General features: G+C 38.4%; 1 protein-coding gene across 3 annotated transcripts in view; it reads left to right on the top strand.

Annotated features, from left to right (window-relative positions):
* The window catches only part of Pfkfb1 (6-phosphofructo-2-kinase/fructose-2,6-biphosphatase 1), a 63,393-nt gene that overhangs the window by 5,173 nt on the left and 43,865 nt on the right, over positions 1-14,355 (top strand). For 2 of the 3 annotated variants that reach the window (XM_057759565.1, XM_057759568.1), the window contains exon 1: positions 702-1,509. The exons of the other annotated variant lie outside the window; for it this stretch is intronic. In XM_057759565.1, the coding sequence (XP_057615548.1) occupies positions 1,419-1,509 (91 nt within the window). In that variant the 5' untranslated portion in view covers positions 702-1,418. Of the gene's footprint in view, positions 1-701; positions 1,510-14,355 lie in introns of those variants that run through there. 3 annotated transcript variants of the gene reach the window in all.

The following is a 14,355-nucleotide window of genomic DNA, read 5'->3' as shown; positions in this document are numbered from 1 at the left end:
AGCAACTGGAGGGAATCTAACCCTTGAATAGAAGAAAGTTCTGAGAAGGTATTTTAGGAAGCTTCTTAAAAGGCAGAGTGGAGCTGGGAGCATTTGAGGGCAGGGCCTGGAGATTTCTTTTCCTGAGAGACTGCCCTTGCGTAGTCCAGCTCAGTGGAAGAAAGTTGAGCTTCCTAATACCCAATCACTGGAGGTTTGTTGGGGGTGGGAAGGTTACAGAGAATGGAGTAAAAGGGCACTTGGACATCTTCCAGGCGAGCTGTGCAGTTGCATGAATTCTACAGATAAAAGTCTCAAAATAACCAGGGGAATGGCAAGAAGAGTGGGGACAAGCGAAGGGGAGGCATCTGGATGAGGTGGCTCTGGCATGTGAATTTGTGCTGTTTAGATATAAGTCATTGTCTCTTGTCCCTCATGCATACTTTGCTCAGTGCAGTTTCCACTCTCCTAAGCCCCCATCCCAACAACTTGGCATGATGAGCTTTAGCTGGGGTTTGGATTAGATTGTGATGCCGTTATTGCTGGGTCATCTCATCGCATTGACAGCCATGTGAACTGCGCTTACATATCGGCTCTCTGCCCAGCAATGGCTGCATTCACTCCTATTCCCAAGGTGTCAGATTTACTTGATTTATTTAACCTTGGCTGGAGAGAGTATAAAGTTGATCAGATAGTGCCAATCTCTTTGAGGAGCCCCGGACAGCTCATTTTAAGAGGGAGAAGTCTTGTGGAGAGGCAGGCAGCAAACTCCAGGGAAGGACAATTTTTGCAATGCCTTGTTGAGTAGGATGAGCAGTGAGGTAGTGAAAGTCTACTTCCAGTTTGGATCTTAAACTGCTAGCTCAAAACATTGCATTTTGAATTAGGGCCATTATGTTTGTGTTTTTGTTTTGAGGGTTCATATAATTCTGGTGTGAATCTCTTTCTGTGATGGAGCTTCACATTGTAATTAGGCCTGCTTTTTTATTTCAAAGCTGAGACCTATCTCCATCACCTTTGTCATGCCACACCACACAGGATGTAAGCACATGATCTTTGGGTTTTTTATTTGCATACTCTACTAGTCCTGTCTTCATTGGCGGGAAGTAACTGGTCAGACCTGGGCTGTCTTGCTGGCTGCCCTCCTTGCTGGGCTCCAACTTATCTTCTATGTACATAGCTCTTAGAGTTCAGAGGCCTCTGCTGACTTCTGCCTAGCCTCTGGCTTTCAGCACCCACGTCCCAACTTGTACATACAGGAGCAGAAGGAAAAGAGGGAGCTGGAGATAGTCTTTGAGAGGCTCAGAAACCCAGTGATTTCCCTGGCCCAGCCCTGCCCACCTGCTGCTGTGGCCGCGACATCAGAAAGGACAGCTAGGAACATAGGTAGTGAGGTCCAGTACCTTGTGGTCAGTGCTGTCATTGCTGCAACGTCTAACATGTCTCAAGAGATGGGAGAACTCACTCAAACCAGGTTACAGAAGATCTGGATTCCACACAGCAGCAGCAGGCTTCAACGGCGAAGGGGCTGTAAGTGGGGTTTACATTTGTGGGTGGTGGTGGTAGGGGGTCTAGAAAAATAAACGGTGCTCCCTGTCCACTCCTGCTCTCACATAGTTGGAATAGATGAACAATTGAATAAAATAGCTGGAACATAACAAGAGGCTAATAAGAGAAAGGGTAAGGAAGTAAGAAAGAAAGGCAGGCAGAGAACATAAAGAATGAAGATTAGATAAAGAGCACCTAAACTATAGGTACCCCAGACTAAGGGCTTTCCCCCTTGAATTGGGAGCTTGTTTGGAATGCTTCTTTCTAGAATGTGAAGGTTCTAGTATAGTACTATTCAGAATATTTTAGTTTGACTTCTTTTATGAAGGATCTGGAAATGGATTTTGTTTAATTTATGCCAGGGTGAAATAAGGTGATGGTTCCTGGCATTGTGTCTTGGAGGATAGGTGCTGAGTCCACAGCACTACCATGTCAGCATTGCCCTTCTGCTTTCACCGTCCTTTTAAAAATAAGTCTGTACCTGCCTGGGCTGGGGAAGACTTAAGTACTGGGCTCCTGTATGCCTTCCTGGCCTTGACATTTATAGATAGCCTTGCTTTTCTGAGGAGCTGAGGGAAAAGACAGTATCACCAAGCCAAGTCTACTGGTGTATTATTATTCAACTTGAAATTTTAAGGAACAGGCTGAGGGAAAGTAAGCAAAGCTTGGAAATAGGCTTTGAAACTGAAGTATGCCATTTCTCATAGATAACTGAGATACTTGTGCAACCAGGTGTTTCCAACCCAGCTTGAGAGTGCAGAAGGGGGCTAGAGATAAGACATCGGTAAACTGCAGGATTCAGACAGCTCAAGCAGCTGTGGAGGAAGCTACTAGACCCAATGTTAGACGACAGTAGTCCTAAGGCATACTGTGGGTATTACTTCATCATAGCTGTTCCAAGAAGACGTACAATATTAGATTAGTGCATAGGATGCAGGATATGTATAGAGGAAGCAGAATGGAGGATAAAACCCAATGTCATGTTCTCCATTGTTATCTTCATCAGCAATTCTCATTACTCATCTGGAAATATAGGAGTTTATATAAGATAGAAGCTCATTCCACCCTTACCTGTCCAGCTACTCTTGATCCTCTTGGGTTTAGCTGACAAGCAGTGAAACCATTCTGCATAGCTAGATAGGTCTTCCAGAGTGAAACCCCTTATATTCTTGAGAAATCTAACTAATACTCAGGATGCAGATTCAGGAGGATTGCTGTAAGTTTGAGAACTAATCTTAGCTATACATTAAGTTCTCAACCAGCTAGAGCTATAGCTCAAAAACTCTATCTCAAAAACAATACAAGAACAAACCCTGCCCAAAACAGAAAAATATGTGTTTATTTTAATTCTGAGCACCATATTCCTTAATTGTTCGTAAGAGTAATACTTACCAGATGCAAGGCTGTGTAGCTTTGGGTCCCACCTCCTGTCTTTGTTAATGTAGACAAGCCTCTTTTTGCTTCTGTTGCCTCACCTGTAAACTGATAGTGATAGTAGTGCTGTTGCAAAGATGAGATAAGCTGAAGTGGGTAATGTACTTAGAAGAATGCCCAGCACGTAGCATGCACTCAGGAAATGTTATGAAACAAAAACATGGTCGCCTCCTCTTATTCACCATCATACCCAGTGTGAAGTCCTGAGCCTGGCCCAGGACAGATGCTCTGTCAATGATCACTTGGCTTTTTACTTTTACTATCACTGTTTTCACAACACTCCTTAATGATTAACTGAATTTTGTGGCCAGGGCCTTTGGCAATGTCTGCCTTTCCTCCCAGGCTAGGTAGGCAGGTATTGACCTGAGAAAGGTTTGACTCTCTTTGCTTATAGCATCCTCTTTGGAGTATAGAATCAATCATTTTGTTCTGACTATTAAATGTATAAGCATGTATAAAGTGCTTGGATAGCTGCACTTTCTTACTCAATATTATATGTATACAAGCCATTCATATTATTTTTGTGTGTATTCATAGCTTGTTTATTTTTCCTTGCGGTGTACTATTACATTTTATGACTAACTTGTGGTTTATCTATCTTACTACTGATGAGCGTTAGGTAATTTTTAAATTTTAGCTTTAAACAGTAGTGCAGTGAACATTTATTTTGGTAGAGTAAACTTCCATCTTGCCCTTCTTATGGAATATCTTGACTATTCTTGGCCAACTGCTCTTCCCCATAAATTGTGGAATCGTCTTTTCAAGTTATACACACAGAGAGGCAATATTTGAAGGATTTGATTAGAATTACACTCAATCTATAAATCAATGTGGGGAGAATAACCATCTTGTGTTATTTAATTTTCCTTAAACATGATATATCTCTTGAAAAATTTTGATTTTTTTCATGTTATTTGGAGTGATGTTTTATTATTTTTTCTAGGAAGGGTTTGCACATCATTTTAAGGAGGTTTTTTTTTTCCTCTTTTTTTTTATTGAAAAAAAATTTTTTCCGCTTCCTCCCTGCCTCCCATTTCCCTCCCCCTCCTCCCGCCCCTCTCCCCCTCCTCCCGCCCCTCTCCCCCTCCCCCCACTCCTCTTCTCCTCCCTCTCCAGTCCCAAGAGCAGTCAGGGTTCCCTGCCCTGTGGAAAATCCAAGGTCCTCCCCCCTCCATCCAGGTTTAGGAAGGTGACCATCCACACTGTCTAGGCTCCCACAAAGCCAAAACATGAAGTAGGATCAAAACCCCCGTGCCATTGTCCTTGGCCTCTGGCCCGGGGTTTTAAGGAGTTTTTCTTGTTTATTTTTATTGTTACTATAAACAGTACTTTTGTAAAAAGTTGTGTTTTAAAGTAGTATATGGTGAATTTAAAATTGACGAACCGGCCGGGCTGTGGTGGCCCACGCCTTCAATCTCAGCACTTGGGAGGCAGAGGCAGTCTGATCTCTGTGAGTCTGAAGCCAACCTGGTCTACAAGAGCAAGTTCCAGGACAGGCTCCAAAGCTACACAGAGAAAACCTGTCTCAAAAAAACAAACAAACAAAAATTGGCAAACCTACTAGACTTGCTTATTGGCTTTGGCAATTTGTATACAAATTCCAGCTTTCATTTCTCTGCAGCAATCCTTATCCTTGTGATTCTTAAATACCTTTTTCTTATGTTAATGCTTATATTTTCTTATATTAATTGCTAAGAGCCCACCTCCAAAACATATAAACACACACATAATACAATGTAGTTTTTGTAAGTATGTTAATAATGAACATTCATTATCTTGATACTACTTTAAAAGAGACTGTTTTTGAAAGTTTGACCATGGAATAATTGAATGTATATTTTTTTGGCAGATACCTCTTAAGAAGGTATCTCATTATTCCTAATGACATAGTGAGTTGATGTTGAAATTTATGAGATATATTTTCTGTGTCTTTTGAAATACAGCATGATTATTTTAATTTTAGCTGTTTTTGTGCTGCATGGTTTTTCTTATTATGAACTAATCTTGCAGTCCTGGGACTTAAAAGTACTTCTGAATTCAGTTCACCAAAATTTTGTTCAGTCCTTTCATATTTTCTTCAGGAGAGTCTATTCTCATGTTGTCATTTTCTGGTTTTGGTGTCAAGGTTATACTAACATCATGCAGTGAGATGAGAACTATTTTCTTTCGTTCCATCTCTGACAGGGTTTGTCCCAGAACTGTCTGTTCCTCAAATATTTGGCAGTACTTCCAGATCAAACAGTCTAGTCCTAGTGGGTCTTTTAAACCTTTTAACTATTATAGTTTCTTTGAAAGTTAGGGAGTTTGTTTTGTTTCCTGCTTGTACTTGTATTAATACTCACTGTTATGATTTTCTTAGAATTTTCTATTTCACAAGTTTTCAAGTTTAAAGTTTGCATGTATATCTTTTAAAAATGTATGTTTTTGTTATATGTTCTTTTTCTAAGATTCATTTATTTTTTGTTGAAAGCTTTCACAGAATAGATTCTCTAACAACATTGTTTTATTGTACCTTTGCTTTTGTCTCTCTTAGCAAATTTTGTGAACAGTTTATAAGTTGTATGGTTCTTTTTAAAATTAAAAAAAAACAGCTTTGGACTTTGTATCTTTAAGCTTCATTTTTTGTTTATTCTTCCTTTACCTTTACTTTTTGGTTAATTTGCTTTCTAGTAACTATTCATGTCTTACTCTCTTTGAATATTTTTTTAACTAACAGATTTAGATGGTCATCTCATTTATTTTCAGGCTTTTTTCTTTTCTGATCTACAATTGGTCTACTAAACCTGGCTTGTGTTGTATGTATGCATAGGTCTTTTAGACCATTTGATAATTAGATACTGCCATAGATTTGCAAAGTCTATCACTTCCCCAGTTACCCCCCTTGCCTTAATGTCGATTCCAGCACTGCTAGGGCTCTCCTGACTGTCGTGTAGCAGCTAAGAGGTTAATGCTTGGAGCAGCTGGACACCTCTTCTACTTAGTGCCAGCCCTTGAGCCAGCTTCTGTTTAGATAGGTCATTGCCATTGCCATATCCACTGAAATTCCATATTAGCAAGCAAGATATTAACAAACAAAACCTAAGATAAACACAACACGAAGGTAAAATATACAATCTTTTCAAGTGCTCAGAGAATAGTCACCAAATGCTACATAAAGCATATATCAAGGCCCTGGGATCATACAAAGTTTGTTTTCTGGTTGAAGTGTACTAATATTCTACTGGTGTTTGGGCTGCCTATCATTGTGGATAATTGGTCAAAGTCTCCTAATAATTTGCCAATTTGTCAGCTTGTTATAAATAAATTTAGATAGTTACAAATAAATTTAGACTGCTGGTTAAGATTCAAACCTGGGACAAGGAGCTGAATTGCCTATTTAACATATCAAAGCTGGACCTGACAGGCAAGTTCTCCCAGCATCCCTCAGTCCAGTCCCTACCTGTTTCTGAATATGACTGGCATACCTCGCCCTCTGCCCTGAACTCTCTGGCCCAGGGTCTGGACTGCCCTTCCCCCGGAGGCTCTTCCCTGTATAATCCAGGCATTTTGATTACCTGCCCTTTTGTACCTTTGGCCTCCTGGCTTCTGCACCTGATTCCCCCCTCTTTTCTCTCCCTGCCTTTCCTCTTCTCCCCACAAGGCCCAACTCAGTCTGGTTATGTTCACTCTGGACTTTCCCTGATGTCCCTCTCTCTGACTATGCTCTCTCACATATCTCTATAATAAACTTTCTTCTCCATCATTCCTAGGAGCAGTCATGTCCTTTCCTTTCCTTTTTATTTCTTTTTTTCACTGCTCTATCTTTGGGAATAGCAAATAGTTATTGTCATATTGCCCTACAATCTTATTTTCCTGTGATATTAATATACATACACTCAGTTGTATTAAGTTTAATGTTTGCCTGATCTATTTTTCTTTTTTTATTTACAAATATAGATTTTATTATATTTTTTGAAGAAGCGTGAAATGTTAATTTCTATTTTGATATTTCATTCAGAATCAATGTAAGTATTTCTATTAGAAAAATAAAAATAAAGCATTTTTTGTTTATTTGTTTTTACAAAATGTTTAACCATACATAATTTGGATACTATGCAGTCTTTTTTTATTTTTATTTTTTTTATTTTTCCATTCAATTATTTACACTTCCTTTCCTCCTCCCAATCCCCTCCTGCTCCTACATACCCCCTCCTCCCTTTCCCACCCTGCTTGAGAGAGGGCAGGGAACCCTGCCCTGTGGGAAGTTCAAGGCCCCCCCACACACATCCAGGCCCGGGGAGCTGTGCATCCATATAGACTAGGGTTCCAAAAAGCCAGAACATGTAAAAACAAGTCCCAGTGCCTTTATCAATGGCTTCTCAGTCAGTCCCCATTGTCAGCCACAATCAAAGAGTCCAGTTTGATCACATGCTCATTCAGTCCCAGTCTAGCTGGATTTGGTGAGCTCCCATTAGAACAGGCACACTGCCTCAGTTGGTGGACCGACCCCTTACGGTCCTGACTTCTTTGCTCATCTTCTCCCTCCTTCTGCCTTTCAACTGGACCTTGGGAGCTCAGTCCGTTGCGCTGATGAGGGACTCTATCTCTATCTCCATTCGTTGCTGGATGAAGATTCTATGGTGATATTGGAAATAATCATCAGCGTGATAGTGGGACAAGGACAGTTCAGGCACCCTCTGCTCTGCTGCCCAAGGACCTAGCTGGGGACATCCCCGTGGACACCTGGGATCCCCTCTATCATTAAAAATTGTTTTATTTTGTTTGAGACAAAGTCTCTATTAAGTAGTTTTGGCTGTCCTGAAATTCATTATGGAGACCAGGCTGACCTCGAACTTTCAGAGATCCACCTGCTTCTCCTTTCCAAGTCCTAGGATTAAAGACATGTTCCATCACACACATTGAAATTGTTTTTTGATAGATAAACAATTCATATAACATAAAATTCACCATCTTCAAGTGTATAAGAAAATGGTTTTGAATGTATTCATATAGTTGTACAACCATGATCACTAATTCTACAACACTTAAAATATGTATTTAAAAATTGGAGGGACCTTGGGGCATTGGAAGATCAAGGGAATGAATATGATAAAAAATATATTGTATTCATGTATGAAATTCTCAAAAATATTTTCAGATTTAATGGACTTATAACTACACATTTGTGGGAAACAGCATATTTCAATATATATATACAGTGTGAATGATCAGATTAAATTAGTCTATTCATCATCTCAGATATCTATCATTTATTTGTATTGCAGCCTCCCTACTAGTTATTTTAAAACTCATTGTAGGAAAAAGAAACTTTATGCTTTTTAGTGTACTTTTCCATTCCAGCCTTCCCTCCACCCTTGGCAACTACTAACCTAGTCTCCACTTCAATGGCTGAGTCTATTTGAGGCATTCCATAGAAATGGACACATCTCCTGTGGCCTTTAGTGTTTGATCTGTTTTGTTGCGCATAATGTTTTCAAGGTTAATGTATGTTGTAGCATGTTTATAGCATGTTATAGGCAACTATTATCCTGCTGTATGAACATACCACTTATTTCATATATTCATAAAGTGATTGGCATTTTGGTTGTTCCCACTTTTGTCTACTCTGAATAATGCTGTCACAAACATTCCTGTACAAATTTTTATATGGACATAGTTTTTCTTTCACTTAAGTGTGGAATTCCTAAATCATAGAAACTGTCTACAATGATCTGAGTGAATAGTCTGCCAAACTGCATTTAAAAGTGATTTCATCATATTTTGTATCCCAAAGAAATATATGAGGGTTTCAGTTTTTCCATATCCTCATGAACATTTGTATTGTTATTTTTAATTATTATATACATATAATATTGTTTAATGCTTCTCTGGATCCAATTTACTAGTACTTTGTTGAGGTGACATATTGGTCTGTAATTTTCTTTTGATATCTTTGTCTGACTTTGGTATTTCAGAAATATTTTCATTTCAGTATTCCATCCCACTCGCCATGCACTTTCAGTGTATCAGTTTTGAAAGCAACATCTTCAAGTCATAGCATTTGCCCTAGGCTTTACAGCATACATTTAAATATTTAAGGTTATCTTCAAATAAATTGTTTATCTTCAAATATCACTTCATGTATAACATAGATAGCTTTTACCCAAGGATTCCTAATTCTTCTGACTTTACTTTTGGGACTTTGCCATTATCATTTCCTTTATCCATCTGCTATAATCACCCAATACATTGACCTCTGGCTTCCGTATGCACTGTCATGGCATACTCATCCACACACATATGCATGCACACACATACGCATACTAATACACATACAAAGGGAGTAGTCTTCAGGAAAATGCAAATAATAGCACTAGTGATTCATTACTATATGCCTTTTACAATAGCCCCAATTTAAAAATATACAATTCTGTTTTCCATCATTAAAACTATGAACAAATCAAAATATTTTACCTTTATTAAGTCACTTTCCAAGTCTTTTCCTTTTTTATATAGATCTAGATTTCTTAGATCGATCTAAAGAGCTAAAGTGCCTTCAGAGTTGTCTAAAGTACCTTCCAGCATTGATTATAGAGCAGACCTGTTAACACTGAATTGATTTTTAAGAACATATTGCTTAACATGGAATTCTAGGTTGACAGTTTATTTTTTTAATTGTACTTCACTGGCTTCTGTCTTTTGATAAGCCTCTGAAATCTCCATCATTGTTCTTTTATAGATTGAGTGCCTCTCCCTGCTCTCTTTATGATATCGTTCAAGATTATCTCTTCTTTCTTTTTGTGGAATTAGTTACAATTATAGTTGCCAGAGATTAGAAAATTGTTTAGTGACTTATTTTGAGCTTCCATTTTGGTCATATTTCAGAGAAAGTCGCTTCTCTCTCTCTTGTAGCTTTCCGAGTTGTAATCAGTATTACAGGAAGCTTCTCTTAAAGGAGCCATGCCTCTGCTTGCAGCCAGTAAACAGAGCCTACCAGAGAAAAAACAGTTATCAAGAAGCTGTACTTGTCTCTGTTCTTGTCTGTCTAGAATCCTTTAAAAAAAAAAAAAAAAAAAAAAAAGCTTTCTCAGGCTTTATGTGGAAATTTTTGCCAAACTTTTGGGCACCATTTGTAGATGGAATTTTTTGTCCCACCTGGTCCCACAGCCATTCAGTCCCAAAGAAATACACAGAGGCTTATATTAATTATATACTATTCTACCTATTAGCTCAGGATTATTACTTACTAGCTCTTATGACTTAAATTCACCCATAATTCTTGTCTATGTTTAGCCATGTGGCTTGGTACCTTTTCTCAGTAAGGCATCCTCATCTTGCTTCCTCTCCATCTGGCTGGTGACTGACTCTCTGTCTTTCCTCTTCCCAGAATTCTCCTAGTCTGGTTGTCCCACCTATCCATCCTGCCTAGCTACTGACCAATCAGCATTTTATTAGACCAATATGAGTGACAAATCTTTACAGTGTATCCCATATCATATACCGTCTAGTGGCCTGTTTGGTTCTTGGATAGAAGTATTAAAAGATAATTGAGCTCCAGATTTGGTATGCTATTTAGGACCAAAACACTAAGAAGTTATAAGTAACCTCATTTTTTTTGTTTCTTTTCAGTGCTTCCAGTTTCTTAGGCTATTATTTTCTGTACTATGTTCAGATCAGAAACTACTCACAGTAATGGTCGTATTCCTTCTAAAAACAATGTAGAAAGAGGGGGAAAAGGGAAAACTTCTATGAAGTCTGCTTGTGTTCTCTTTCAAATTCTAAAAATATTCTCATTCCACAGGGTTTTTGATTCTTATAAGGTCCTATTCTGGGCCACTTCTACTTCTGAGATGCCTTTGTTGTTGCTTCCTTCATTATAGACCCAAAGATATAAAGTAAATAAAAACCCAAGGGAGGCTGGAATGTACCTCAGTGATGGAGTACTTGCTTTAAGTTCAATTCCTAGCATTTTATATTTTAGTAAGTGATATAGATAGAAGAAGATTCCAGTAAGATCAGGCTATATGTGTTTTGTAGAAAGCATATAGTTGGATATTATTTCTTTATTTGGTATTGGAATATCTGTCTTTGATGTTCTTAGGCAATTTATATTGAAAGTCATTACTGATATACATGGATTAAAACTCACCATCTTGGTGAACATTGGGGTGCCCATCTGCAAAATCAGCACTCAGGAGTCTAAGGCAAGAGTATCATGAGTTTCGGGCCAGGGTGTGGTACCTAGCAAGACCCTATTCAAAATACACATAACTTTCCCTGAAAAATTCTCCCATCTTGTGAAGCATTTTCTGTTCATTATATTTGTTCTTGTTATTTCCTATTCATAGTACATATTCACTTTTCTTTATTATGTCTTCAAATATTTCTTCTGCCCAGTCTTGCTTCCATATGTACATAATAAGTATATATACATTGCATTTCCTCTTCATATTTTTTTGTTTTTCTATTTTCTTATGTTTTCTTATTATATTTGGCCACTTAAATTTTTAAAATATATCTGGCACGGTGATGCATACCTTTAACTCTAGCTCTTATGAGTTAATGGCTGTGAATCTCTGTGAGTTTGGGGTCAGTCTGGTCTATATAGTAAGTTCCAGGACAGGCAGTGCTACACAGAGAAACATTGTTAATAATAATAATAATAATAATAATTTTAAATAAAATTGCCCATATTTATGAGGTTCCTGAAACTAACCACTATAGTAGGACAAGGTTCACATGATTTCATTCAGAATCTTATAAAGTTGCTTCTGTAGAAGTTGACAGTAGAATGATGGTTATCAGGGACTGCAGAAAGAAAGGCAGATAGCATTGGTTTAAGGTTGCTTAATGGGTATTAAATTATACTTAGTTATGAATGAATTTTAGTGTACTGTTATACTAGGGGAACTATATACTGTAAGTACTACATATTTTAATTTCAACATATATTTTTGCAATTCTGAGGATCAAATGGACTTGGAAGGTAGTAGCCAAATAAGTGCTTTACTACTCAGTTATGTCCCTAGCATATATTGCATCTTTTAAAAGCTAGAATAAAGGATTTTAAAATATTTAGTCTATTTTAAAATATGTTTTAAATTTATTTTACTAATGCTTATGAGTATTTTCCTGCATGTATATAATGCATGTATAAAATCTGTGTGCACACACTGTCTGCACAGGCCAGAAGGTGCTGTAATTCCAGGAAGAGGAGTAACTGCCATGTGGGTGCCAGGACCTGAAAACCTGGTCTCTACAAGAGCATCAAGTACTCTTAACTATCGATCCATAAATTGCTCCAGCCCCCAATTTTTAACATTTATTCATTTTTAATTTTTAGAATTGTTATTATTAATTATTTGTTGTTTTTTTTTTTTGAGATAGGGTTTCTCTGTGTAGCCCTGACTATCGTAGGACTAGCTCTGTAGACCAGGCTGACCTCGAACTCATAGAGATCTGCCTGCCTTTGCCTCCCAAGTGCTGGGATTAAAAGTGGGAGTCACCACTGCCCAACTTTAAAATTATTTTTATACAATATATGCTGATCATATTCTTCCCCCCCCTCAACTTTCCAGGTCCTTTCCATCCCTCCACCAACCCACCCCAACTTCAGGTTCTTTCTCAAAAAAGAAAAAAAAAAAAGCTGGGAAAAACAACAAAAGCAAAAATCTAAATAGACAAAAAGAAAACAAATAAGACAAAAACAAAACAAAAAGCACATGCACACACACACACACACACACACACATACACACACACATGCACGCACAAATAAAAAACCCCACCCAATCCATTTGTTCTTCGCCCACTTACTCCTGGGCATTGGACCTGCCCTCTAGTGTGCTTGATATAACGCAGTGACACTCTATTGGAGAAAACTGATTTTCCCTTTTCCTACAGGTATCAACTGCAAATAGCTTCTTGGTTAGGGGTGGGAATTTTTGTCCACTTCTCCATCCCAGTGCCAGAAGTTTGTCTGGTTTGAACCTGTGCGGGTCTTGTGCATGCTGTCACAGTCTGTAAGTTCCTATGTGAATCAGTCTTGTAGTGTCTGAAAAACACCCACCACCTCTGCCTCTTAGAATCTTTCTACTTCCTCTTACACATAGATCCTTGAGGCTGGAGGGTAGCTTTTTTTTTTTTTTTTTTTTTTTTTTTTTTTGGTTTTTCGAGATAGGGTTTCTCTGTGGCTTTGGAGCCTGTCCTGGAACTAGCTCTGTAGACCAGGCTGGTCTCGAACTCACAGAGATCTGCCTGCCTCTGCCTCCCGAGTGCTGGGATTAAAGGCGTGCGCCACCATCGCCCGGCAAGGGTAGATGTTTAATGAACTGAGTGCCCTAAAGTCTCTTACATTCTGCAATATGTCCAGTTGTGGTTCTCTGTGTTAATTACCATCTACTGCAAGAATAAACTTCTCTGATTAGGGTTGAGTGGTGATCTGCTCTATGGGTGTAGCAATATGTCATTAGGACTTATTTTATGGCTATTGCTCCTTTAGCAAAATAATACTATTAGTTTTTTTACTAGACCTGTGACCTATCTAGTCTCAGGTTCTTGGAAACTGTAGAAATGTCATATAGTCCATATAATGGAATGGGCCTAATATCCAATTGAAAAGTGGTTTGTTGTTCCCATAGCATTTGTGCAACTATTGGACTAGTGTACCTTGCAGACAGGTCTCTGTTATGGGTCACAGATTTGTAGCTGGGTGATAGCTGATGATTACTTTTCTCCTCTGATCATGTGTAAAGTACCTTCTGGTACCATGAAAGTTAGTAGGAGTGAAGCTTCTAATTGGACACCAGCTCAGTCTCTCAGTGTTCAATTACATAAGTACTATCTTGTTATGGAGAGTAACCAATATCCTTGGCAATAGCCTGTGGTATTTGGGAATTTCTATGGTGTTCCTTTGGTTAATGACTCATGATATAGCCCATTTCTGTCACTAGAGGTTTTACTTGGTGTCATAAGATGTCTTGTTGGGGCATGGTCTCCCATATTATATGGTATCTCCATTTAGATTCCTTTCATATCTGTATAAATTTTAGGAAGTTTCTATAGTAGTAGGTTTCCATGTGACTTCTCAAAAGGCCTTTAATGCTAGTTGGCCCTCCCTGTATTCCCTTTTTACCTTGCTCTCCTGTTCCCTCCTCATTTAATCCTATTCTAGTTCCCCTTTATCTCTTATAGCACTACATTCTAATTCCCTCCTGTTTCCTTACCAAGTACCTAATATCTGTGCTTTTCCTGAACATACACACGCACACACGTGCGGATAAGCTTATCCACATATGAGAGAAAACATGCAACAGTTGTCTTTTGTGGTCTGGGTTACCTCACTAAGTATGATTTCTCTAGCTCCACCCATTTACCTGAGAATTTCATGATTTCATTTAACAGCCGAATAATATA

The sequence above is a fragment of the Chionomys nivalis genome, chromosome X (assembly GCF_950005125.1).
Source record: "Chionomys nivalis chromosome X, mChiNiv1.1, whole genome shotgun sequence".
Lineage (NCBI taxonomy): Eukaryota > Metazoa > Chordata > Mammalia > Rodentia > Cricetidae > Chionomys > Chionomys nivalis.
The sequence above is the reverse complement of the archived record's forward strand: the minus strand, read 5'-3'. Positions and strand labels throughout refer to the sequence as shown.